Source organism: Aythya marila (assembly GCF_965140915.1).
Source record: "Aythya marila genome assembly, chromosome: 13".
In the NCBI taxonomy this organism is placed as follows: Eukaryota; Metazoa; Chordata; class Aves; order Anseriformes; family Anatidae; genus Aythya; species Aythya marila.
Window position 1 is genome coordinate 13,475,726 of NC_139054.1, and position 26,771 is coordinate 13,502,496.

Below are 26,771 nucleotides of genomic sequence, written 5' to 3' on the forward strand. Positions count from 1 at the left end.
GTGAGGGAGCTGGAGCAGCTTTGTAGGTGTACACAGGGCTAGGGTTGGGGGCTGAGGGGTTTTTTTTTAGAAGAAATAGGGCTTAAGACTAATCAGGCCTGGCCTGGCATGGCAACGTGCCTCCTGCTGTTATGTCTCAGCATAGCAAGTTTGGTTTTTCTTAATCAGATGCAGTCAATTCCTGCAGTTGTGTTTTGTTTCCCAACACAAATCTCTGTAGAAGGTGATTTGGGTTTTTCAATGCATGTTTTCCATCAGTGCATGCCAAGTTAATGATGTTGCCAAGGAGAGGGGCTGTTGAAACTAATTATTAATGAGCAATACACTCTCCGAGGCTTGCTGGGTTGGCAGAGGTAAGCCACGGTCCTCCTGGCGAAAGCGATAGCACACAGAGCAGGGGGAAGAAATAGAGCTGGAAGTCGTGCTGCAGGGCTGCATTTCGGGTCACCTTCTGGTACTTCTGTCCAGGAGCCTCAGCAGCAAGGCACGGCATGGCCGGGCACGGAGCAGGGCTGATTTGCCTTCATGTCTCCCCACAGATGCAAAGTCCTGAGGCAGTGCCGGGGGGCCCGAGCCCGCGTGTTTTCCAGCCGGCCCACGTCACACAGCAGAACCCCCTGAGCTACTTCCTGCACCCGCAGCCGCAGAGCCGCCACGCACAGGGCCAGGCCTGCAACCTGCAGGACCTGCCCGAAATGCAGCTGCCCTGACCGCAGGCTCCCAGAGGCAGGGACAACCTTAGCTCGGCAACCCGAGCGCAGGCGGAGCGGGGACGGAGCCGTCGGAGCACAGACGGGTGAGGTCGGGGCCCCACGGGGGCCGGGATGGCCCCACCAGGGGCGGATGGCTCTGGAGGACACCTCGTGGATTGGGGTATCCATGGGGGGGATCTCCTGGTGATACAACCACCACCGAAGAGAGCCTTGGGGCTGTGAGAGGCCACAAGTGTCCTGGAAGGAGGGCACCTTCAAGAGCAAGGAGCAGGAGAATACACACAGTGGGGCTCCTGCCCACTGGAGCTCGGCTCCAAAAGCAGCTGTAAACTTGTCGGTGAGCAGGATGGGCTTCGTTTGGGAGCCACGGGCAGGTGGCAGGGTGCTGCTGCAGGTCACCCAGCAAAGCCTTGTCCCTTCAGGGCTTTGGTGCTGGAAGGCACTGTGAGGGCGAGCCCAGCGCACGCAGCACACGCAGGCCGCAGCAGTCACAGAAGGGATTGCCGTGTACATAGCTCTCGTCGCACTCTAGTAGGTCCGTCGTGGAGTTTTTTCCTTTTTTCTATACCTCAACCCTGCCGTTTTTGTTTTCCAGGAGATTGGATAATGCTGCTAATTTACATAACACCACTTTTGCCTGAATTTCTTACTGTTGTTATACCAGCTCACATCACAACTAGTAAGATATTCGTCATGTTTTACTTTGGTTAACAAGTGCAGATAAATTTATATGGTTTTTACTCCCTGTAGCCAAATATTTTTCAGGTTACGGACAAAGACTCCTTACTCTTTCTTTTCTGTCTTTTTGTTTTGTTCCAAGTGGGTGTTGTTGTGTATGTTTCTTTACATGAAAACAAGCAAACAACACGTAGACCATCATGTGACAGCAAACTTTGTGGTTTTGCTAGGTCATATTTCAATTTGACAACCCTGAAACGTGTACTCACAATGACACAGGCACTGTTACAAGCCTGTCGGGTCAGCAATAAATTGTATTTTTGTAAATTGTCACTTTTTAACTATATGTTTATATTTATGAATTGAAAACCAGTTTATTCCTCAGTGGGTGTATAGTTAAGTGTCCCTACTGTTTGTGTCTTTCCAAAGGAAAAATGAAAATGTACATTTTTTTTGAGGCATTAGTAGCTGAGTACTAACTGTGGGCGCTGTTCCAGCCCAGAGCAGGAGATGGTTTAGGCCATTATTTAAGCTGTGCAGGACGGTGGGTAGCTAGGAGCAGGGTCAGCCAGCAGGGATGCACCGGCTTGCAGCCAGAGAACTGTTTGGGGACCGCTGTCACGTCCAATCAACACTCTGAGGAGGGGAGAGTTGGTTGGGCTTTTTATTATTATTTTGTATTTGTATTTGTTGTTTCCCTGGCTCTCTGCACCACCCCAGCAGCTGCACAGCACTGCTGACCCCACAGCCTCTGGCACAAGCAGCCCTGGCTTCAGGAAACGGGGGAGCGGGCATGGTGGCGTACAGGTGGGGTACAGCTGTAGCTGGAGACAGCGGGCGGTGCAGGAACACCTGCAGCTACAGCTCACATGCGACCAAAAGCTGGGAGAGCCCGGCCTGCCATGGGGCCTTGGTTGCTTGGTGCTGGGGGATGTGGTTGTGCACCCCGGGGATGCCGGCAGTGAAGAATTGGGTGTCACAGAGCAGGCGGAGGGGAGGCGCAGCCACGGCCTCCAGCAGCATGAGGATGAACACACACGCACAGAGGCTGGCACGTGTGCTAAGGACACGCTGCTGGACACCTCTGATGGCCCAGTGCCACTGCTGGGAGGCAGAGGCCGTGCAGTTCCTGCCGTGCCCCCTAAACCTGCAACACGGCGGCTGGGCTGCAGCGTGCCAGCCCCGCACATCAGCCCAGGCGTGTGGCAGTGAACCCTTCTTGGTGGTGGTGGTGCCTGGGGTCAGGGTTGGGGTCTGGGAGGGACAGGGGGTGGTTGGCAGGGCTTGCTAGGGAGGAGGCAGGAGTTTGCTGGCTTTCAAAGCAAGTCCCAGGAGTGGTTGGAGGGGGTTGCAGGGCAGCGGGTGTGCCGGACGGGGCTGTGCCCCCACACAGCCCTTCTGATGGCAGCCTCCGGGCAGGGAGGGTGGATTTGCAAGGATGTTTACATGTTCAATTGGCCTTGCTAAGAACAAGAGATGTAAAATACGCACTTTATCAGAACCTCTCCTCTGCACATGCTTTAGGTCCAGTGCCCACACAGCCGCTAGCGCAGCTGCTCATGGTACCAGGTGCAGGCACCCAGCACAGCACAGGCGAACTGGGCAGAACTGGGCTCCTGAGGGGAATGTCCCCCAGCCTCGAGGTGGGGCTGGCTCTGTCCCCGCTCAGGCTGCCTCCAGGCAGGGGCAAGGCTGGTTCAGGGCCCGGGGCTTTTTGCCTTGTATCACCACTCACGCTCAGAAGATAAATGACTAAATACATCTCTTTATTCAGGTTGAGTTGTATTCGTTTACCTCGGTGTTAGCTACAAGCTGTGTTTTTGGGACCTGTTTGGAATGGAGGGGTGCTGGTGGGTTTGGTTCACTTCCAGGTACTTACAAGAGACGCCAGGCGTGAGGTGGTCACACCGGTGGGTGGGAACATGACCAGTGCTGCCTGTGCCAGGGGCTGGGCTCTAGGTTCAGTGCTCACTAGCGTCCTGAGGCTTTCTAGCACACAAGCACCTCTATAGTATCTCTCTCCACATACACAGATATGTTTTTAATGTGCATATACGTGTATATCTATATATATAGGCCACACAATTCCAGACCTCTGAAAACACAGGCAGCTTTAATTAATAAAGTCTTGCACTTTTAGCATATTTGTACATATAAGCTAAAGCCTGGTGGGTACCATCAGGCTGGTTTGACAAACACAGTGAGAAGTTACTGTACATAGTGTAACATAGTCCATGTAAAAAAAAAAAAAAGAGGAAGAAAAAATATGAAAAATCTTAGAACTGACTATAAATCTTGGTTTATTTTATATGATGTCAAATATAGATACATTTATAAATGTTACTATTCTTAAAAGTATTTTGTAATGGGAAAAAGGAAGTGTCTTATGAAGATGAACAGTAAAGATTTTATTCTCGTCTTGAATCTATGTCCCTGCACAGCTCCATTGGATGGCAGTCTGTGCATTTTGACAAGCTTTAAAGAGATTGTACATAGTATTTTCAAAAAAAAAGAAAAAGAAGAAATAAAAACATACTTGCAAGACCTCTTACACAACTTGTGCTGTTATTCCTTGAGTGGTGTGGGTCAGGCAGATGATCAGATTGCTCCTTGCTCTCTAGGAGGTGCAAGAGCTGCAGCCATGGCACGCACATACATATGTAGAAACAGCTGAACAGAGGGGGCTCAAGAGACTGCCATTTTCATGACCAGTGCCAGAAACAATAAGGGCAATGCATGAATTTGAAAGAACAAGGTATCAGTGTCATATATCTGCACACAATAAATGTTTTAATGGGGATGCAGAAGTAATGCTGCTCTTCCTGGCTTTACTCACCAGCCATCTCAGCACTGAAAAAGGACAGGTTTCATGCGCTGCTAAACTAGACCCACCCTTCAAAACTGCCTTCAAAACCTGGATCTCCTCTTTTATTCATTTTTGAAGGGGCTGGAGTCCTAGTGTGGTCCTTGTGTGGCTCAATCCTTGCTTCAGAAAGGACTGGCTAAAAATGTTTTCAACGTGACTGATGTTTTTGAACAAAATTCTGACGCAGTCCATCGTGAGAAAGAATAGTGCCTCAAACTTTTTTGTTCTTAAGTGAAACATTTTTTATTTAACACCCCATTTGTCTTACAGTATTCTGCATACAATACATTGTATAAAAAGCCAACCTGCCAACACCAACGTGTTGCCTTCTTGGTAAAGTGACAAAGCTATAGCAAAAAGACAAAATAGCCTATGTTTCCAGAGACAAATTAGAGTATTTCATTTTTTAGTTCAGGTAATAACTGCAATCACAATCAAGAACCCTGTATAGTACAACTGGATGAGAAATATCTAATAGAATCAACACACAGCTATTTCTTAGTTGTTATATTAGCAAACTCTTCTAAAAAATATATTACTATATAGCCATTAGAGTGAGGAACAAGTGGCTTGTCTTAGGAATGGATTGAAACAGAGAGTGCTCATTCTGAATCACATAGCAGTGACCAAGTCCCATGAAATGCCCCTGTTTGAGTTATAAAGGGCTCTTCCCTTTCATGGTGGAAAGGGCTCGCATTTTTATTACCATCAGTGGAGCTATTCCCTCACCTCGTGTGTTCAAGCCCTTTGGGGTGGCTGTGCAGAGACAGCGCCGCACCTGTTATACACAAAGGGGTTGAGCAGTCACGGAGCAGCATGCGCCGCATTGAAAGGCTGAGGGAATGCTACAGCTCTGCTGGCCATCCCCATGGGCAGGTGATTGCGTCTGACAAAAGGCATTTTATGTGCATTATCAACAATAATAATGGCCCAGCCACAAGAAAGGGCTGTGCAGTGCACGCCAACAGCCACTGAGAATGTTTCAGGACAAGTAACCATGGCAGAGCTGCCAGGTCCCGCTGGTGACACTGCAGAAGGTAGTGCAATTTAAGAACTGTATAAACAGCATCACTAGTGTTAGCAATCTATATCCGAGCTACAATCATCTACTTTTTACTGAATGTTGTACATTCATTTATTTCCTATGACAGAACCGAAAAAAAAAAAAAAATCACTTAATGAAAACTGTTACAGGAAAAAAAAATAAAACTGAGACGTGAAGTGATGTATCCGTACTCATTTAACCACACTGCTTCCTATTGATGAGTAAGCTGCTTAAAAACACTTCTAAAAACTTCCAAGTTGCAATTTGAATGGAAAGTCCCCCCACTGGGAAGTAGCTGAGTAGTGCTGGGCCAGCCACCCTGCAACCAGCAGGCTCCCTGCTAGCACTTCTGCTCAACTCCCAGCTACGTGCCGCAGCTGACCTCTTGCAACAGAAATGTGCTCACCCACTGAGTCCTAATGCAATACGTGAAACAGCATTTATCTTTGCAACACCAAATATATTTTAAATATATTTTTAAAAAATTGTATGCTGGTAATTAATCTCTCTTTATACATAGATATGATATAGCTGATAAGGATTACTACATCACTGCTAATGGCTCTATGGTTTCTTGGACTGACACCAATAGAAACTGGTATTTCAAAAGGGTGCTCAGTTTTGCATAACCAAACCGTGTAATAACACGAGGCCATTCTTATTTTGCAGGTTTCTTCAGTACAGTATTTTGTACTTTGATTTTAACTTGCATGTTTTTCTTTTTTTTCCTTTTTTCTTTTTTAACAAATAAATTGGCTCTCCAACTGAAAATGTCTTTGAGTTTTAAGAATTTAATGTCACTATGCTATGTTGCTTAGCAAACTATAGCTTTGACTACCTCTTGAAATTAGCAATATCCATCACGGACCTACAAAAGCTTTTTGTCTGGGTAGCTGTCTCTCTTTTCATGGGGCTATGTTAACTTCAGCACAGCTGCTTGCATAAGAATTACTCACAGAGCAAAGCTTATCTGAGTACGTCCTGGACTAGAACATCAGTATCATCTGCTTATATTTCTAAAACAACATTAGGAAAACAGTGAGCAAACACATTTACAAACACAGTGTTGCCCTACTTTGCCTCAGAAACATGCATATGAATAAATTAGTTTGTATGTTTTATGCATAAATATACAAATCAGATTTATATTGTATCACCTGTGACTACTTTATGAAGGCTTCTAAAACAAGCTTCCTCGTTTATCGCAAATATCTTATGTTTTTTGGAGTTACTGTTCGTTCAGTAAATCTTTATATTAATACCTGAGAGTGCAGAGAAGAGAAGAGGAAATAATACACATTCATTGCTCCTGATCAAGACTGTATTCTTTAAAAGCAGCATGGAAACATTAAACCCGATTGCAATTATGGCATTTCAGCAAATGCTTGTAACACAAGTCAGAATTTCATGTTATTCCTCATTCATTTTAGTATTGCAAGAAAAACAACCATCAGTGAATGTTTTCATCCCTGCTCTGCTTCTTTGCAAAAAATACACACAATATAAAATAATGCTGCCCTGAAGAAAATGTTTGTCATACAGCTTTAAAAGCAGTCATTTTTAACCAGTTTAACAGATTCCCAACTTACTTTGTTGTTGTTGTTAAAATACAAGCTCTTCCCCTCCTTCTCTAAACCCATTCTAGCACAAGCTACCTAAGGTTCAAGGTCAACACCCATAAGCATGAACACTGGCAGGGCTTACCTGCCCAGGATGTTTACTCTATCTTTATTTATTTATTAAGAATTCCAATTTGGATTCTAGAGGGTTTGCTGTTGCCATTAGTCCTGGCAGATAGAAAATTACAACAGCAACAATCCAAAGAGCTATAAAAATGAAATAATAATCACTAGTTTGAGGTGTGGACTCAGGGTAGAAAAAGGAGCAACTGCAATCTGTCTGTAGCAGTTCCATGGTCACATTCAGCTAACTAAGAAGCAGCTTAAGAAGCAGCTAAGGATGGTCTGTCCTTGGGCACTCCAAACACAAAGAAAACTATACGTTTCATCAACATGCTCCTAAGATGTCAACAATGGCTCCTCTTGGAAGATAAATGACAACCACCATGTGGTCAGACAGATTTAGCCACTGTTCTCCCTTGATTTCAACAACCTATACTACTAGCCTCTGCATCCGTGTGCATCCTGGATGACCAAGCACCTTATGTCCTTTCATCTGTCCTGAAGGAGGATTGATATGAGAATGGGAAAGAAATCACAAATACAGGCTGAGCTAGAAAAATAGGAAATTAGTTTTACAGGCCACACTGCAAAAGCTGATACGTGGGCTGCAAGAATGCTGTGTGAAAACTGGCAATGAGGGACTGGAATCTGCAATAGCCATGACCATCGGTGACACCAAAGCAGGGGAATAGTAAGCAGGACAACTTTTATTTCCTAACCTCAGGCTCTTGTGCCCACCACAGCTACCAGTTCAAACCTGTGTTCTCAGTCTTCACCCTGCTTTTGATCCCAGTCCACATGCAGACTTGGAAATTACGCAACTAACCTGGAAGTCAACCTCTTAGCTGTTGATAACTCATTTTAAGTGGAAAATGTCTGGAAGTCATTACATTTATCCAAGTAATAGAAATGAACCTGCAGAGCACGCACTGTAACAGCTGTCATTCAGAAAGGTTTGTCATAGGTCACGCCTAGTGTTTTCTAGCAATGTTGCATATTTTAATAACATGGTAAAGACAGTTTATCCTTCAGCCCCTGCTTGGGCTGAAACTTATGAACAATGCAAGAAAGTGATTGTGCTTCAAACTATTTTTATTTACATCAAAGAATACCAGTAATCTGATATTTAAAGCTCAATCTTCAAACCCCGTTCCCTATGTAAACATCGTACTCAATTTCCATAGAAACAACCTTCATTTGCAAGTGCTTTATGTGGTTAGCTCAGAGTCAAAGATAAAGCAAATTACACTCTGGTTCTTGCTTTAAGTTGCAAATTTTTAGCACTCTCTATTTTAGCTTTTATCTCGTGAGGTTTCTCAAAAAATCTCACAAAGGCTGGCTCATTTAATAAGGATGCCAGGATCTGTTCAAAGGCAAAGGACCATTCATGGTTCCCTTTCAAACTCTGTGCCCTACCGCCTTCAGTCTGCTCAGAGCTGCCTTCCTCCGGCCCTTTTTGGAGGCTTTCAGCAGAAACCTCTGTAACAGCAGCCGCACTTTTGACTGGTGACATGGGACCTTGCAGTCTTCTCCCAACTTCTTCCATTTTCAGCAGGAGGCTGGTAACCACTGCTATAGCCCGGTACAACAGCTCCTCCTCAGGATCCCCGTGGAATAGATTGTAAAGGGTTTTTGAGAACTGGATGAACTGAGACTACACAGATAACAGAGGAGACTATTTAGAGAACAGCACACAACTCTCATTTCTCACTCCACACCATGATCTCAATCCAGCACTTGCTTCTGCTAGGCACCTGATAACAACTGCTCTACTAACAGTACGGGCCTGGACCAGCCCTGATAAAACTGTGCGTCTGGAAGCCCCTCTCTTGCAGTTTACAGTAAGCTTACGTTACAGTAATTTAGAAAAACACAGTCTATGGTTAATGTGAAAGCCTGAAATTTAAGGGATCCTAGGAATCCTTTAGAAAAATACTAACAGAACTTAAAAAGAGATACAGCAATCAAAACCAGACTTCTGTAATTCTCTGACACAGACTGTTTTACCTGATTCATTCTTGGCAGATCCTTGATGTTTTCTTCTTTTTTAAGAAGTTCATCTTGCCATTGCTTCAGATATGCCTGAATATCAACTTTCCCCTTCCCTATTTGACAAAAAGAAAAAAAGAGTGAGCAAACAAGAACTAAGAGTTTACATGGGGGATGAAGAGCAAAACAATTGTATCCTCCATGTCATTCTTTCTCAACAGAGTAGTAGGACCAAAAACTATACAGGATCAGGATTTACATTACATGCCCCTCCTCCCCGAGGAATACACTTATAAAAGTGTATATAACATTAGCATTATGCTAAGATCAGCGTACTTTTTCAGCACACACTTTCCCAGCTATACTCCCACTTTATCAAGTTACTACCAAGCGTTTCCAGGATTCTCTACCTTTTTCCGGGCTGCTCTTCAAAGCATTACTTTCAAGATTATCCCCAGTAGATGAAACTAGAGTTTCAGAGAAGAAAAGGAAAGTTACTACTTCAAGAAAGGAGGACCAGTGCTTCACTTCCTTTATCAAAAAATCTTTCCTTAAGGAGCAAGACCCCCATGTTTTCAACACAGATTAGGCCAAAAAAGCACACGGTAAGATATACACATATTTCTAAAAAATAAAAATAAAAAAAAAAAATAAAAGGCACCATGAGATTGGAGATCATGAAAAAGCTAAAACCAGCTGTATCAAGTGGATAATATTTTGTGCTCCATGTCTTGAACAACAGTGAGGACAGTGCCACCATACTACAGATAAAGTACTTTTAGATAGTTTCTAAAAACCAGAAAGGATATCTCCTCCAAAGATGTAAAAACAAACAGCTTTCCAAATGTAGTATTTTGTTAACTCCATAAGTTTAAACCCCACATTTAAAAAATACACACACACATACACACCTTAGTGGATTTAAAATGACAGCAAAAGATTATGAAACCCTTAAGTACCTCAAAATAATGGAGGACATGGATATTACATTAATAAATTTCTTGAGGCAGGAAATATGCCTTTATGCCTTGAATACAAAACTGCAATGGTCATCATTTTAATGACTATTGCAACAGAAAGGCTGCCTCCTATGCTGAGAAATGCTGACCAAATATACTCCTCTATTTCCACGTAAACATTTGGGGCCTTTGAGTTCAATCATCAGACATAACCAATTCAGGGCAGGGAACATCTCTGTTCTTTATATGGCTGCCAATGAAATGGCCTGTTACTGATGCCTGGATGCACCACCCCACACAGCTGGTTATGATAATTAACCCATGTGCTGCTACAGAAAAAACTGCTGTGAAGAAAGATGGCTATCCTCAAATTCTGCACTGCTTCATATGGCAACGTAACTGTCTCCAGAAGATCTTCAAAGAGGATTCTTGTTAACAAGGACGCGATTTGCTAGAATTCAAAACAGCTTTTGGAGGCTTTCAGAAGAAAGATCTCCATTATGCACTACAGGAAAATTAATGAAGTCCTTCCCAAATTCTGCAGGCAAAGTCGCACACTCCGACACTTACCACTGAGTTGACTGAAGTGGATCAGTTCTTCTTTTGAAAGATCACCACCTTTGGAAGGGCTTATAGATTCTACTTCAGTAAAAGCTGAAATAAATAAGTGAATGAAGTGTTTTTAGGGTTCCCAAGCATTAACAAAGCAGGGAGGAAAAAGCAAAAGCTTTGTACATATTGTTCCTATGAACAAAACAGAAAGTGTGTTTGAGTAGATTAAGTCCTCCCCAAAGAATGTATCACTCTGGAAAAAATACACATCTGTATTACAGCTATGGGACTGTACTGTAACCAGGGCTAGTGAGAACAGGAAGGAAAGAGAAGCTTAAATTAAAATCATGCAAAGATGATAAAAGCCAGGAACAGCCCTCCCCAAATGCTACCATCTCTCACTCACCTGGAGGAATGTGCAACTTAAAAAGAAACTTGAGTTTGTCTGTGAAACTTCCGTTGTACATGGTATCTATTGGAGGAAAGAGGCAACCAAGGTTATTCAACTGGACCCAGCTTTAAAATACCCTCTTAACCTAAACAAATACAACCCAAGGATGTCAGAACGGGACACGTATTCTGTCTTCCGTGGAGTATGATTAGAGATGATGCTTAAGGAAGTATGAGCTGCAGCTAAGCCTGAGGTTTGCCTACACTGAGGCAAGAACACCAAAATATTTTAGCACACCATCCCACATATTGAGGCCCTGCTTCCCAGGACACATCTGAGCATGGCTCATTGATATGAAGTGATATGAAGTGAAGAATAACTGTATTTTTCCCCTCTTTGCTAACTCACAGCTTTTGCTTGTTTTTCCCTTCTTTCTTTCCCCCTTAAATTATCCTCACCTCAACCTTTGAGCCTTTTTCTTTCCATCATATTTTCTTCTCTTTTGAGGAGAGGGAGTGAGAGAGCTGTTGTGGCAGACTTTAACTGCCCAGCAGGGTAAAACCACCATGTAAACAATAGCACTTTGAAAACTAGATGAAAAGAATAGAGCACTAACTCCAGAAAACTTTCAGTTGCCCAGGGATATAAAGCACTGTTTATCTTACATGATCTGTGTATGAGTAGGCTTTCAGTGCGAGGAAGCATTTATCATCAACCAAACAGGTTGTGCAATGAGGTCGTGCCCTTTCCTAATTTTCTGGTATTTTGATGGCAAAGCTATATTTAAATTTCATCTCAAACAGGAGATTGCTCTCCATGGGATTAACATTTCAGAGAAGTTCCTAATTTATAAAGCTTTGTGTCAACTATTTCACAGTGAAATACAGATAAGAAAATGAGCGCACAGTTCTGCAATTTAAAGCCTTTTTCATTCACCTAAAGAACACAGCTCCCACTCTGAAGTTTATAAATATACTTTGAGCATCTGACTTGCCATTTCACATCTTTGCATTTAATGCCCCAAGATAAAGGCAAGACAATTTGACCCTACATTAAGAGGATAGCCTCCTTAGGCTCCTTATCTCGTGTATGGAAGGTGATAACACCGAGGACTATTTCCAAGATGGAGTTCCCTTGTGAACGTGCTACATATGTACTGTTCTCTTACCAAGAACACAGGCAAATTGCTTGAAGTTTATAAGGCCATCAGAGCTCTCATCCATCAGTCTGAACGTCCACAATGCAAGCGAGTCTCTGTTTGCACAGTGTGACCAGGGACTTAAGAGATGACAGAGAACCCTGAACTGCTGGCAATCAATTCGATACTGCTCAAGATAAGGTAGGCTGGCATCGTGGTGTTGCAAAACAGGACTATTCACATTCCAGTAACAGGAAAGAAAGTGCTCCTTCTGCAAAGAAAAGGTAAAATCATTTAACTGGATGGAACAACTATTTATCTGGGTAAAAGATGTGGGGAGTTAGCTATTTAATTTGTGTACGTGTAAAAAAATACACTGAATCTAGCTTTCTCCTCAATTTGTTAAAACTGTTTCACAGCCATCATACAGCTCACCATTAACATACATGTTTGCGAAGCGAGGAAGGCGGCACACTACCTTGAATAAGTCGTAAAGCTCGTCAAGATCACTAGGACTGAATTTTACATCCTGGGACACAACACGTAGCTGAAACAAAATAAAGAAAAATAGTTAATGAGTCTTTTCTTTTTGGAATAAGCCCATAAAATATCCACAAGATTTAACCTTACATTTAAAAAATACAGTTTGAATATTCCAGGTTTTGGCATGTAACCAATTAGGAGTAAGAATAGGATTATTTCTTAAAAACAATCAGAAGATGATTGGAAGGACATGACTGGAAAAAACAATTTCTCTCTGAAAAGAGACCTTGAAGCTACTCATATCATTTGCATATATTGAGCCTACACTATGAAACTCATGAGATAAAACTTGAATGCCAGATCATTTATAATGAAGTAACATTTACCTTCTGTTACAATGGACATTCAGCCCTTACCAGTGAAGCTGAATCCCCATTTTTTTAAAGGAAAAAAAACAACAACAACAACATTTTCAAACAAGATCTATATCCATCTTCACAAGATGTACGTTTTGTAAAATGAAATACAACAGCTATCATCTTAGCTCAACAAACAGCATTTAGTATCAGTTGGTGCAAGCCACCTCTACTAGAGAAAAAAAGCACTGCTTGTTTAAGTAGTCTAGTCTTATCACCAGTTATTGCAAATACGCCACTGAAGAAAACAAAAAACAGGCAAACAAAGGAAGCACCCTGTAACCTCTACCTTCATTCAGGGGTCTGAGCTGAAAGGATGGTGTTAGTAGCTGAAGAGCTGCCGCACCACACACTCATTACCACACCTCCACACACACCACAGACACAAGAAGCAACCCTTATTGAAGGCAGTGCATTCAGTGACATTTGGGATTGCTTTGGAGAGCAAAAATGCAAGTGATTGATTGTTTTACTACAGCATTAGGTCTCACAGAAAAATGCATTAACAATTCAAGAACAGCAGAAAGAAATATAGGTCAGCCTGCTCCAATCAATGCAAGTGTCAGAGAGATGGCAGCCTTTAGAAACTATCTGTGATGACAGTACTTGTAATGAGAGCAGAAGGTCATGCTGTGACTGACAGACTGAAAACATCACAACCCAAACCTCACTTCACAGATACCCTGCAGACGAGAGGGATTTCACCCTAAACAATGATTTATTTGGCCTTAAAAGTGTAGCTTTTTTTCAAAATTTTCCAAGAGAGAAGGAATTTTAGCAGAGGGAAGGGTTTAGTTCTTTAAGTCACTCACCACATTCTGCTTAGTTGTAGCTTCTAATGTCTGGATCACATAAAGCCTGTTTCTGCAGCGCATACTCTCAACGTCCTCATATCGAATATCACCGTATCTCTATGAAGAAAAGCATAGTTCTATGAAATCAACCGTTGCTAGATAAATCTAAGCAGATATTTATGTCTTTTCTGCATCTAAATACAATACAGGTAGGGACACAAAGACGACAGCAGGAGCTCTGAGCAAAGAATCATTTATTATCACACCATGATTCACCCTGAACAGTGTAACTTTCGAAAGGGTGGGTGTTTAAAAGTGTGACAAGGAAAGAAGAAACTATGGATTAGTTCACTGTAAGGGAAGGCGAAGGAAAGGATTTTACTGTGTGTTGGCTCTATATACAACTTTGTTATCACGTGGTGACTAGCACTGCAGGGTATAAAAGAAAAATATGTACACGTTGTCAGGCTTGAAGTTCACTAGAGTGAAGTTAATTTCTGAACCATCCCTAGCTAACTCTTCGATGTCTAAAGGACAGGGAAGGTGTCTAAGGATTTGAGTAGAATAAATACATTTACCTTTAAAAAGGGTAGGAAAGTAAGCAAAAACTAGAAGAAAATTCCCAGAGAAATCCTAGAATAAATTATCAAACAATTAAAATCTAAATAGAAACAGGTAAAATAATCAATATTGGCCAATACTCTTAACCAAAATCATGTCAAATCAATTTTATTTTCTCCTGTGAGAAAAATTCAGCCTAATATATAGAACTGAAACAGTGGGTATGATGCATCTTTACTTCTATACAGTTTTTGACACTCTTCAGCAATGCATGGAGCTAGGAAGACAGTGTAACCACCGTCACCAGGAACCATGTGCACAACTGGTTCCAAGACCAGATTTGGAGAGCAAATCGGTGATAAACTACCAAACTAGGCAGGACTTTCAGAAGTTTTAACAGTGTTTTACTCCCATTTTTTACAGTGCACTTTAAATAAGGTATGAAAGACTTCAACAGTCATAAAAAGAATCTGAACATATGCATTTTGAAGAAAGGTTGAAGGAACTGTTCATACTGAATCTAGAAAAAGAAGAAACCAGAGCTGAATTGGTAAGAGATGAATAACAATTTAATAGCAACAAGGGTTTGCAGAGAAAGATGCAACTGATTTTCCTCAACAGCTCTTTATGAGCACCTAAGATGAGGTATACTGGATATTAGGATATTTTGCAGTTAAAGGTACATAAAAGCTACAATGGGCTAAAGTTGTTGCAGGTTCTCTTTGTCAACGTTTTCATATTAGACATTTTTAAAGGATGATCGGGGTGTACCCTGGAGAGGAAGCTGAACTGGATGAACTCTGCAGTTCTTTTCCAGAACTGTAGTTCTGTGTGTGAAGACCCCTAGCAGCATATTTCTGTCATGAAACAAAAGGGAAACAGAGGAATTGCATCTTTGAGTCACAATGCATTCACTAATCTGACATCCAGACACTGACATTGTGCAACGGCCTCACTAAGAATATAAACAAGATGTATAAACTAACTCTGGGTAAGTGTGATAAATTCATATTTCCATTCACCAGTTAAGCATGACTTCTTCATACCTGATTAGACTAGAAAAGAATAAAGCTTGTGTTTGTACCTGAGTCCTAACAACATAAAGCTGAACGTAATTTTAAGCTTTGACTCCATATTTTTTCATTTAGTCTCATCTGTTTCTGAATACCTACATGAAGCAACAGTACCACAAAGAACATCTCTGGTCACTTATTCATGATTAGTAACTAGACCTGTCTGCAGAGGGACAACTCTCCATTGCAGCAATCTTCCCATTTCAAAATTTGTTCAATGTGAATTCAACAGTCATATGAAAATAAAACCCTATACCAGAACTGAACTGTGTTGAAATGAACTGTCTGGTCTAAAAGGGAAGTGAGAAATTGACTCTCACTTTGTATCAGCAATTCTCAAACAAAGGGTTGCAACACTTACCAGCACTGACAAAATTCAGTTTCATCTGAAGATCCAAGGTTACAGCCAAAAAGGGGCCATGAGATAAAAATGGGGATAAAGGCCTGGGAGCAGGACTGTCAGCTTCAAAGTGGAAGATTCACATTCAAAGATCTGCCCAAATCAATTTTCAGAAGCCATACCTAATCAAGACACTATTACCATTTTGGTCCAGTCACCTGACTAAAACAACAGGAGAAAAAGAAAGCGAGTTCCTTTTGCTTTCTCTGTCTGTCAGTAATTATTCTCTCTCCGTGAAAACTTCAGCTTACACTTCAGAACGTAACATCCAGCACTTCGTTATTTACCACATCTATTCTTCATTCCGTAAGTATTCATGCTCATACTTTGAGACCTCACCATGGCAAGAAAGACCTGTAATAGTTTGCACTACTTCTTATAAGAGTCTTAAAGTGATTCTTCGGTATAACATTCTTGTGAAACAACAGTGACAGCAGAAATAGTGACATTTTGTATAATTAACCTAATGCTATAAAGACACTCCAAGAGATCTTGAATTTCTGTTTCTTGGCTTTGTTCACTCCACTAAAAGCAAAGCCCTCTTCTCAGGTAAAAAATAAAAATAAAAATAAAAATAAAAATAAAAATAAAAATAAAAATAAAAATAAAAATAAAAATAAAAATAAAAATAAAAATAAAAATAAAAATAAAAATAAAAATAAAAATAAAAATAAAAATAAAAATAGAAGAGAGACACCATTCTTTAATTATAGAAATAATAGCTAGCTAATCTTTTTTGAGTGAATGGTGCAACATTTTTCCTAAAGAGATGCACTGTGGCTCTTTCACTGGAAACATATGAATGAGAGTCAGAAAAGCATCATACAGATAAAAGAAGCCAGCTAATAGAAAAATAAAAAATAAAAATAAAACCACTAACCTATCTTTTCTATCAGCTTACTTTTCATTTTGCATTGGCTAAAGAGAAACCTATCTACAATGGATTAATGCCCTGATCTAAATCATGCCAAGGAAGGAACTGCCTGATGAAAATCTGAGGACAAAATAAGAATGAGAAGCCACTTCCTCCCCGTTATAGACCTAAGAAGCTAGAACGTTGCAGAAATCAAAAGTAGCAAACTCAAAGGAAGTGTTAAAATACCATAATTTGTCTTCCTCACCCAACACACCTCAAAACATCCGTTTCATCAGTGCAATAAACTACACAAGCACACAGTTTCCTGCACTGCCCAGTATGCCAAATGTTACCACCATCTGCAATGTAAAGTAATCAGTCTCAAATCAGTAAATGCAAGGGCTGCTTCTCCCATGCACTCTTTGTCGTTTAGCCGACAGAGTGGACAGCAATACGTGACCTGTGATGAAACCAGGGAACTGCACTCAGGACAGCCTAGCAAACACATTCCAGGCAGTTAAAAGAATCAACAAATACAAAACAAAACAAACCTATCCCATAACCTACAAGGTTTTCAGCAAGACTTAGGAAAACGCAGAGCCTAATTCCTACCAATCTAGAGAGGTTTTCTATTTGGTATGTAGCCAGCCCACGCAATAATGTAAACACTGCAAGGGATGCAAAACCTTACCCACAAGAACACATACTTCGTTTGACTCTCGAATCAAATCAGTAATGTCCACTTTTGGGTGGTCACTCTTCGTATCGCTGAGGTTGGCGCCCTGCTGCACAGCTGGAGGCAAAGGACTGTCTTTGTTGGTGACGCTGTCAAAAAACCTGCGTGAAGGAAACACACAAGATATCAGCAGGAAGCAGATTATCACAACACAAGGATAACATCAGCATCTACTGAAGAAAAAAGTAAGCAAAGAATGGAAAAAATGAAAGAATATCACCATGAATAGCACCAATATGCTGTAACAATAGCACAGACACACAAACAAGGGAACTGGCTACCCAAAGAAGGTTGCAGAGCCTCTAGCCTTGAAGCTTTTAAGACCCAGCTAGGCAGTAACATGGCTGACGTGACCTAGCAGTAGTCTTTTCTGGAGTGGGAAGTTAAATTAGAGACCTCTCGAGCTCCCTTTCACTTGGCTTTCTCCCGGTTCTCTAATCCACCTAGCAGCAATGTACCACGTAACTGGGAGAGAGGAATGGATGCTTAGGCTGAACTGCAACTGAGGCAATTTTAATTCCCTCAGATGCACAAACCAGGACGTGCCTGATCTGCACTCTTCATTGCACCTACAAAACCAGACTAAACAGTTCCATTACAGAGGTTAGCCAGTTCCTTTGCCAACACTGAGAAAGCAGAGAAAAACATCTATGGAGTAATAGCTTCCTTTTTCTTGAGGCGAGGCAAACTACCGTCATTATTTTTTACAACCATCAGAATGCTGCAGGCTGGATTTACCGTGCAATGGAAATGTTGCAGCCGGATAAAGTGTTGAAAGTCAGAGTTCACAAAGAGTTCACAATAATCATCAAAAGCTTGAGTGTCAAGTGGAAGCAGCAGCTTGTTTGGTTCAAGTGAAAATTAAAATTTTACTCCTATTTTAAATTTTAATAAATTAGAAACTGGCTGAACGTGCTCTTATTGCTATTAAGTGCTAAAAATTTTAATGAGCACAGTTAGGTTTCACAATAAATATCAGGCTGCATGGCATCATAAAGTAAAAATTACATTTTCCTCATTAATTCCCATTAATTCCTCGTTTTTCTCATTAGTTCCTACCCCACTCAAACATGCAACATATGACAAACATAAAGAGAAGATGGGATTTTCAGAGGAAATGACATATCTGTTTGAAATTACAGCAGCTGCTACACTGCCTGTAAGAACAGCAGTTGCACTGATACCTGTTGAGCACAGTCACAGCTTCTGCATCATCCTTACAAGTCAGCAACTTCTCCATGTTGTATTCCAGCACTGCGAGACCCAGCTGCAAGATTGCCTTTATTCCATCATAGAAGAAACAGTCCACCACATTGACTGCACTTTCAATAGGCAGCACACTGATAAAAAGGGTAAGGAACCAGGAGAGAGAGACCGAGGAGAAAAAAGTCATGTCCGTCATGTGGTCTGTCAACTGAGGCAGATGAACCCTGATGAGCTCCTCAAACACTGCCTGATCTACCAAGGCACCTGCAGGGAGAGGATAACAAAACCACCACCCAAATCTTAATACACAGAAGCACAGTTTTCTCAGAGCACTGGCCAGAAACCTAGCCCCTATCCTAGTGCGACTTTGATGTAAAAACAAGCAGAGACCTAGCTGCATGGCACCACTGGCTCCGTTCGCTGTGCTGGAAGCTATGCACTCTATACCTGGGTCCAGAGGCTTGCACGTTGCAAAGTATATTAGCACCCTTGTGGGTGCATGGTTACTGCTAATGATTCTCCTGTCAGTTGATATACCCTCTCTGCAATGACAGAAACTTCACATGCAATTTTCTTCTAGCATTTAAAGCTGCAAGCATTGAGTACCAGATCAAAGACTAAGTCTGCTCCTGGAGTAACTCTGTTTCTTTTTATTTAAGCTGGGTAAATTACAATAAATAGTATGAACTGCAGTTACAATTCTGAAAGAACTGTGTAATAGTCTAAGTGACTACTTCACTACTTCCCTAGAATAATGACAATATTTGAAAGTCACATCCACACTCTCTTATGGAGGATCTTGGGATGTTCTGTTACTTCCATTTTCTACTTTAAAATACTGAACCAAACACCACAGTTTCTCTGCACTGTTCAGGCTTCAGCTCATTCCTTACACTTGTTCTCACAGAATGATTGCTTATATTCAGTTCTAGACAGACCAAAAGATAGACTGATGTTACCAATGATTCGACGATTGAAATAATCGGGTAGCATCCTTTCACACACAGCAACCAACAGCCAGAATGCTTCTTCCTCTTTAGCATACAGCAGAAGTACTGATGTCAAAATGTTCATTGCCTGCAATGTTTTAACAGGGAAGGAAACATTCACATGAGAAGACAGTGAAAAGACAACTGTTCTGTCATTTGTTAAAGTTTATACTTCTCATGACATTTCACAGCATGTGTTCAGGGGTGTTGGGATAACTTACAGCCTTATCCAGTGTAGTATTTGTACCTCTACATTTTCAATACAGAGCATAGCATTTAAACTACATAAAAATAGCTCATGTCACGCAGTGGGATGAAATAAGCAATGCAGGTGAACCACTGAGAAGGAAACTTTTACGTATTTCTGACTGATTTTTATGAGGTGCCACAATACTGATATGGTAAACTAATGTTCAGACAACCAATATTAAGATTCTCAAAACTGCTGTACCTGACAATATCCAATTTGGGGATTCCTGTAGGCATAAGCTGTCAGAACTCTCCTGAGTGCAGAAATTCCTGTGTCACTTTGAAAAGCGGGATGCTCAGGCAAGGAACGACGTAAATCTCGTTCGATTTCATCAGTAGCTAACGTGCATGTTCCTAAGGATTTTTCCACCAACTCAGTGTAATAACCAGGGTTGGATGCCATATCATTTACAGCACCTGCCAATAAATGTTATTGCACAGCATTAGAGGGCAACAATAAAGTATGTACATAATTCTCTGCAATTTGTACAAACATTTCTGGTGTTTACTAAGATATCTCCAGCTGCTATTGCAGTAATGTAACAGAGTAATTCTACTGTCATTAACACAATCAGTATGAAATAAAAATAGAAAAGCAAACTAAAATAAGGCCTGGAGTAAATTTATTTCCACATTCCAGACACTATCCATTATACAGTTGACTTTGACTTTTTTTTTTCCTGTTTCATTGCAGGGAAAAAGCAGCTTCCTTTCACCTACAATTTAGCTTAAGTTTTTAGGCAAATACTTTTCCTTTTGTAGAACTGGTGACAGATTAGAAAAAACTCGGCAACGGATTGATATTTACCTAATTCATTCCATAACTTTTATGTCAACACAATCCGAGATAGAGATATCTGGTAACAGAAGCATGCATGTCTACATAAACACTCAAAGAACACTAGCAAAGAAATCCACATTCAATCGCCCTCAAAAAGAACTACCATACAGCAGTATGCTGAATGAGTAGGTTAAAACATATTTGTTACGATAAACAGACCCTTTAGAACAGCGGAATGCTTTGCCCAGGGGAACACCATGAGTACAGGTAGTGGGTAAGGTCTCCTGAGAATCTGCAGCTCATTTTCTGAATCAACTCAGCTTACCTGTCAGTGGCTACCACCTTTGTAAGTGTTTAAGTGAACGGGAATAACAAGTGCACAGAAGTGCCTTTTAAGCACCTTTTAAAGCAATGCCTTAATTCCCCAGGCCTCCACTGCCTCACATTAAGTGCTCTGACACAGGTGTGTTCTACAGCAGAAAGCCACAGAAGTATACTCAGAGTTTTGGCAAGAGATCCCTTATGCGTGTCAAAGTCCACAATTCCTGTACACTTCTCACTCTCAACCAAGCAACAGTGTATAACAAAGAGCTACCAATACTATAGACAAATAGAAAACTTTTTTTTTTTTGCCTAGGAACACTATTGTCTCAGAAAGATTAAACCAAAACAATTGAAAAATGGTCCTGCAAACTTGCTTTTCTTTTTAGCAAGTAAAGAGACGCTGCTGAAACTGATTGTCCCCTTGAACTCATAGTCTTACTATTTTTAGTTGAGTTTGTTGTAAAAGATGACACAGGTTTAGTTTGAATCAATACAGAACAGAATAAATTTGTCTGTCCTTTTGAAATCTTTCTTCAGAAAGATTTAGATAAGTTGCCAGAGGAAATAAGTTGTTTTTTTTTGTTTGTTTGGGCATACTACTGACAGTAAGTAACTAGAACATCCATACAGCAGAGTCTACAAAATGAATCAATTATACTTGCTAGGTAATACCTGAGAACAGCAGCCAGAGCTCTCCTCGTAAGGCCTCCGGGATCCCTCTTACCACCAAGTCTCGAGTCTTCTTTGTTCGAAACATACTGACACCGTGTCCCCGCTCGACAAAGAGGATGTTCCAGGACTGTTCTTTCATTTTTTCTTTCAACTACAAAAAGAAAAAAAAAGACTAAGTAAACCAGAAGATTCTCTCGTGTTTGATATCTGAAATGAATGCTGATGCTGATCAGAGCAAAAATGTAATCCATGCATAGTTTAAGTCTGGGATACAATTGAATCTCCTACATAACCATTCTTTATTCTTACAAGAATATTTTACATTCTTAATTCTTACAAGAATTTCTATACCAGACCAGACAAAAGGTAAACCTAATCCAGTATTCCATCTGACAAGAACCAACAGTAAGTGCCAAAGGACAGCAAAGTCAATCAAAATATCCACAAATTTCTCCTCCATTCTGCAACAAATTGAGGTGCAGGCACGACCTCAACAGAGGCAATCTCTCTGAAATTAACAACACAAAAACCCACAGCAGGTTTTATCCCTGCAAACTGCTTTCTGAACTCGGATAAATCTGCGTTCTTCTAACTTCACTTGAGGACTCCTAGCTGATGTATTAGGATACCAAGCAATCAACCCCCTTCACCTTCAGGTCACTTGAAAGTTAGACTTTTTCTTTACTTCCCACTTGAGAATGTATCCAATAAATAAAGGGTAATAAATGTAAGTAAACTGGATTTTTAAACAAATAAGCAAATTCACATCTAATGATTCTTTTGGCAAAAAAACAGAGGTACTTCTAAGATTCTTTGTCAGCTCTTTCCATGTAAATATACATATGTTTATATGATATACAAACACACACACAAATCTGATTATAACTTGGGCCAATTTTAAAGTACCCTTATACTCCATTTTTTATTCCTGCTTTGTCATAAACAGCATAAAATTTTCTTGGTAAAGAGCAAGTTGATAGAATAAGGAAAAAAAGACAGAACTCAGAGAAAGCAGTAGAAAAGACAGCCAAGAAAAATAGGGAGAAGGTTCAGATCATTTGTGTAGTTCCAGTTTTCTCTGTGCTAATTTGAGAGCTCTAACAAACAAGCTATGAGAAAAGCATTTGGCCATGACGGCACAAGGTAGTTAAGCATATGATTATTTGCAAGATGAAATCATACTGTCACAGATACCTGCTTAGTTATTCAGATGAAGTAACATACCGTGACTTCAATGTGTTTATGAATTGTTCTTGCTAACAGCAATAAAAATGTAGAAACACTGACACAGATGAGATAATATCCCATGGAAGCTCAACAGGCAAAACAGGCTACTCTCCTTTTGTCTGATTCATCACGCTTTGTTGCATTACACCAGTTAACAGATTTGGAACGGAGTGCGTACAAATGGTGGAAAGCAGAGAGGGATGACATGACATCAGTGTCATTGTTTTGCCACAGTTTCTAAATCTCTCCTCAGTTTATCTGCATGAACTCCACATAGCAACGGGAGAGAATCAATAATCAGGGAAAACTGCAGGAGAATGAAGTCTATTTGGATTAAGGAGGGGAACTAATAGCTGAAAACAGTTAAGCCCCTATCAGTTTAACATTTAATCAGATATTTATCGACTAGAGAGAACATTTTACAAAATAGCAATTACTGTCAAAATACAAAACAACTGTGTATGCATCTGAACTTCAGTAGGACCAGCCATGTACATAAAACCTGCTTCAGAGGGAAAACTAGCAAAAATTCCCTACTCAAACATAACTGAAGTAAGAGGCATTTACCTGCAGAATAGAGGGAGGTAGAAAGTTTCACTGGCAGCAGTGAAACAGGTCCTTTGTGAGGTATAAGGCTTCTAATAAACTATTGATTATGCACCTAAAAAAGCAATTCAATTTCTCTGAAGCAAAGCCAACTGACAATCGGGTGTTACATCCCATGAGAGGCTTCAGTGCTAAGACAGGGTGAACACTGCCACTACGTTTTCTACACATGGAGCTGTAAGATTTAATATTGCTAAAGCATTTCAAGGTGATCTGCAGAAAGGAAAAGTAGATTTTGCCCACTTTTGTTCAATGTGCTATAAAAAGCAGAACTTAAAAACCTGTATTGCTTTCATTCCTGCCAAAGGGGTGTTTATTTTCTGGTATCATAAATTCCATATCTGAATTTACCCTATTTTGCTGAAAGACTAATTTTAAAATAAATATTGTGTCTTATTGCACACATTTTGGAGAATCAATATGAGTACATCTTACTGAAAAAATAATAATTAAAAAAAAAATCTCCAGAGCATAACTTTGTTACAAAGAAGTACAAACAGAATGAAGCAATGAAGAAATGAAGTCAATTTCCTGATAACATTCTCCTTGTTCCCAAAGCATTTGTAGTGACTTTCTACCTTGACAATTCAGAAAGATATGAAATATGTTAGCTATCACAAAACAAACAGCCAACTCTTCCCTGAGGGGCTGGAAGAGCAAGAGGAATTAGTTCCATGAAGATAAGGCATATCATTATTAAACAAGATGAGCAGAAAATTGAATGGAGCCATGAAGAAGCACCCTGTGGACTCAAAATACAGAACATGCAGATGAAAGAAGATTGGCAAAGCCCCAGAGGAAATCAGAAGCCTTGCTGGAGTACATTTGGAATATACTTAACTCCTTTCCAATTAGGTTCCAAAGCCTGTTGGCCATTTTTATCCCTTACCATTTTAGAGTCTAGATTCTCGGCATCCTGAGGATGGTAGACAGTCATTAGGGCTTCTGTGCTGACGGTTTTGCTGGTATCTCTCTGACCCGTCTTTGCTGGTAACTCATCAAAATCCTTTGGACTATCAGAGGCAGAACTAGTTGCAACCTTCATAAATAAATAAACAAAAATTAACAAATGGTAGTTATAAATGCCAAACAATCCTTCAAGAAGCAGTACTGATAGCAGAAACTGTTTTTGTTTCTAGACTACCCTTGTTTATGGTATTAATTTACCAGTACCAGGCACAGTTTTAAAATTTAGACTTGCATACGATTCATATATGCGTGAACAAACTTCCAAAATAAATGAAAACCAGCAGTCCCTGTTCTGCACAGCCAGGCTATCAGGAGGCTCCACTTGAAAAATCCATCTCTACAGCCAAGAACTTAATTATAAAGGACAAAAACTCATTATGAAAATTATAATAGACAGGGAGGCCGGACCATCAAGTTAAAAAAAAAACACATTAATTTAAGTGGAGCCATATAGAACTATACAGAAATGCTAAGAGCATTTCAAAAACGGCATTAGAACCTGGATTGCTTTTCAAAACCTGATAGAAAATAAAGCCAAAGAAACCAAAACATAATGCATTCAACATTATTGTTCAACACATTCTCGTTCACATGGGCACTGTCTGAGTTATTTGTTTTTCCTCACCTTAAAACCAAAGCTACACAACTCATTACACTATGCCAAAACAATGCAAATATTACCCAAAAGAAGGTGGTCTGAACGGGAATGCCCTTGAGAAGCAGACCTTACCACTCAGGTCTCTCAGGGTTGTGCTACATGTACCCTTGCTAGCTGAACATTTCTGCTGGTATCAAAACTATTTTGCTTTTATTACTCCACTTGCATCTACTAACTCATAAGAAGCAAAAAATTGAAGTAGAGACTTTGCTGAGACACTGATCATTTTCTTACAGCCGTCATTTTAGACACTACTCCAGCTAATTACATTTTTCTCAAGAGAAAACCTTCATGGAAGAGATACAGAAACTGTAATGAGTAATGCTTGCTTGGGCTGTTTTGTCATTGTTTTCTTATTTCTTATGCATGAAACTACACACAGCTTTCCTCACATCCAGAAGCAGACTTACAATTATTCCATCATCTTTCTGACTCAAAGAGTCAGCTGACAAAAACACAGCAAAACATATTTTTATATCACTCTTTATATCAGACTTTAATGTGAAGGGTCTGAAAGCAAGAAATGGGAACGTGATTTAAAAAAAAATAGAAAAAGACAACCTGTAATCTAGAGGTGAAGCAGACATTGTAAGACTAGAAAACCTAATTCCTAGGAATAGGTAGTAAGAAATTAGAATTCACTGAACAGTTACCTCTGTACTTATGATATGCTGTGGATTTGAAGTTGCATTGCATTTGATTTGGAGCTTTGTGACAAGCTGTTCGAAATCTTTAACCTCAGTGAAACGAAAAGCTCTTTTTCCTTTGGTACTAATGCTGACTCCTCTGTTGGCTGGATCAGCCTTATCCACCCCTATGACCTACGGAGGCAAGGATATATTAATTATGCAACTCATCTCAACAAATTGCTTCTAAAAGAAAAAACTTAAAAACATAGACATACATGAAACAGTAGTATGACAACAGTAGCACCGCACAAATAGAATTAGTCATGCAAGTAACTTACTACTTTACAGCTCAGTGGTTTAGAGCTATTTTAATACAAGGCAAGGCAATAGGATCTGTGATAGTTTTTCTACAGAGTACCAAAAAAAAAAAAATCTTTGAAAGGGTTCTCTCAGCTGTAAGTACGGTATGTATCTGAGTATCTTCCCTCCTTCTATCTGCTGGAGCTGTTATGTTTTTTTCTTACCATCCAAAAACAGACAAAACCTGGCTCTTGCAAGTAATCAAACAAATCAAGTTTCACAAGAAGGAATTTCCACTGAGAATACCCTTTCAATGACAGCTGTCGTAACATGACAGTTGGAGCTGCTTTTAATTGCCACAATGGAACAGTTACAGATTAGAGCAGTTAATACACTTTAATAATGCACGTTCTTACAAGACAACAGTGAATAGCTGGAGTGGCTGTCATTGCTGATGCTTTTACATTGTTGAAAGCAAAGAATGAAAGACTGCTGAAACAAAACAACTCTGCAGTACCTGACAATCTGCATGAGAGCATTTAGAGTCAGATCCTTTAACACAGTCTCTTCTGTGTTTTTTTGTTGTTTTTTTTTTTTTTTTTTTACAGCTTATAGAAGTCACTATTGTTTGCAAGACTATTTACAGAAGATCAAATAAAGTCCCTTGTCTGGGTGGAGAACACCAAATGCATTGCTGAAATCAGCTCTGTTCACTGCACTGTCGGGTGTCTCACATTGGCAGTGTGTACACAGAGCATACAGAGCAATTACAGAGCCTGGTTAATTTTTAAGCTATTGTATTACAAGTCCAGGTGCTGCTGAAAGGCTT

At 40.4% G+C, this 26,771-nt stretch overlaps 2 protein-coding genes across 8 annotated transcripts in view; one reads left to right on the top strand and one right to left on the bottom strand.

The window, feature by feature from the left end:
- The window catches only part of PASD1 (PAS domain containing repressor 1), a gene marked incomplete at its 3' end in the record, with an annotated part of 190,762 nt that extends 186,836 nt beyond the window's left edge, over nucleotides 1-3,926 (top strand). For all 5 annotated transcript variants that reach the window (XM_082771233.1, XM_082771231.1, XM_082771232.1 and 2 more), the window contains one exon: nucleotides 540-3,926. In XM_082771233.1, the coding sequence (XP_082627359.1) occupies nucleotides 540-710 (171 nt within the window). The remainder of the gene's footprint in view (nucleotides 1-539) is intronic.
- Nucleotides 3,927-4,324: 398 nt separating this feature from the next.
- The window catches only part of TBC1D8B (TBC1 domain family member 8B), a 39,350-nt gene continuing 16,903 nt past the window's right edge, over nucleotides 4,325-26,771 (bottom strand). Inside the window, exons 7-21 of one of the 3 annotated variants that reach the window (XM_082770466.1) lie at nucleotides 25,667-25,834; nucleotides 24,276-24,425; nucleotides 21,554-21,704; nucleotides 19,979-20,193; nucleotides 19,498-19,615; nucleotides 18,517-18,802; nucleotides 17,304-17,433; nucleotides 13,725-13,823; nucleotides 12,492-12,560; nucleotides 12,044-12,284; nucleotides 10,891-10,956; nucleotides 10,503-10,586; nucleotides 9,384-9,440; nucleotides 8,992-9,089; nucleotides 4,325-8,638 (exon numbers count right to left, since the gene is read on the bottom strand). In XM_082770466.1, the coding sequence (XP_082626592.1) occupies nucleotides 8,228-8,638; nucleotides 8,992-9,089; nucleotides 9,384-9,440; nucleotides 10,503-10,586; nucleotides 10,891-10,956; nucleotides 12,044-12,284; nucleotides 12,492-12,560; nucleotides 13,725-13,823; nucleotides 17,304-17,433; nucleotides 18,517-18,802; nucleotides 19,498-19,615; nucleotides 19,979-20,193; nucleotides 21,554-21,704; nucleotides 24,276-24,425; nucleotides 25,667-25,834 (2,343 nt within the window). In that variant the 3' untranslated portion in view covers nucleotides 4,325-8,227. Of the gene's footprint in view, nucleotides 8,639-8,991; nucleotides 9,090-9,383; nucleotides 9,441-10,502; nucleotides 10,587-10,890; nucleotides 10,957-12,043; nucleotides 12,285-12,491; nucleotides 12,561-13,724; nucleotides 13,824-17,303; nucleotides 17,434-18,516; nucleotides 18,803-19,497; nucleotides 19,616-19,978; nucleotides 20,194-21,553; nucleotides 21,705-24,275; nucleotides 24,426-25,666; nucleotides 25,835-26,771 lie in introns of those variants that run through there. The other 2 variants (XM_082770467.1, XR_014318384.1) reach the window with 2 other exon arrangements.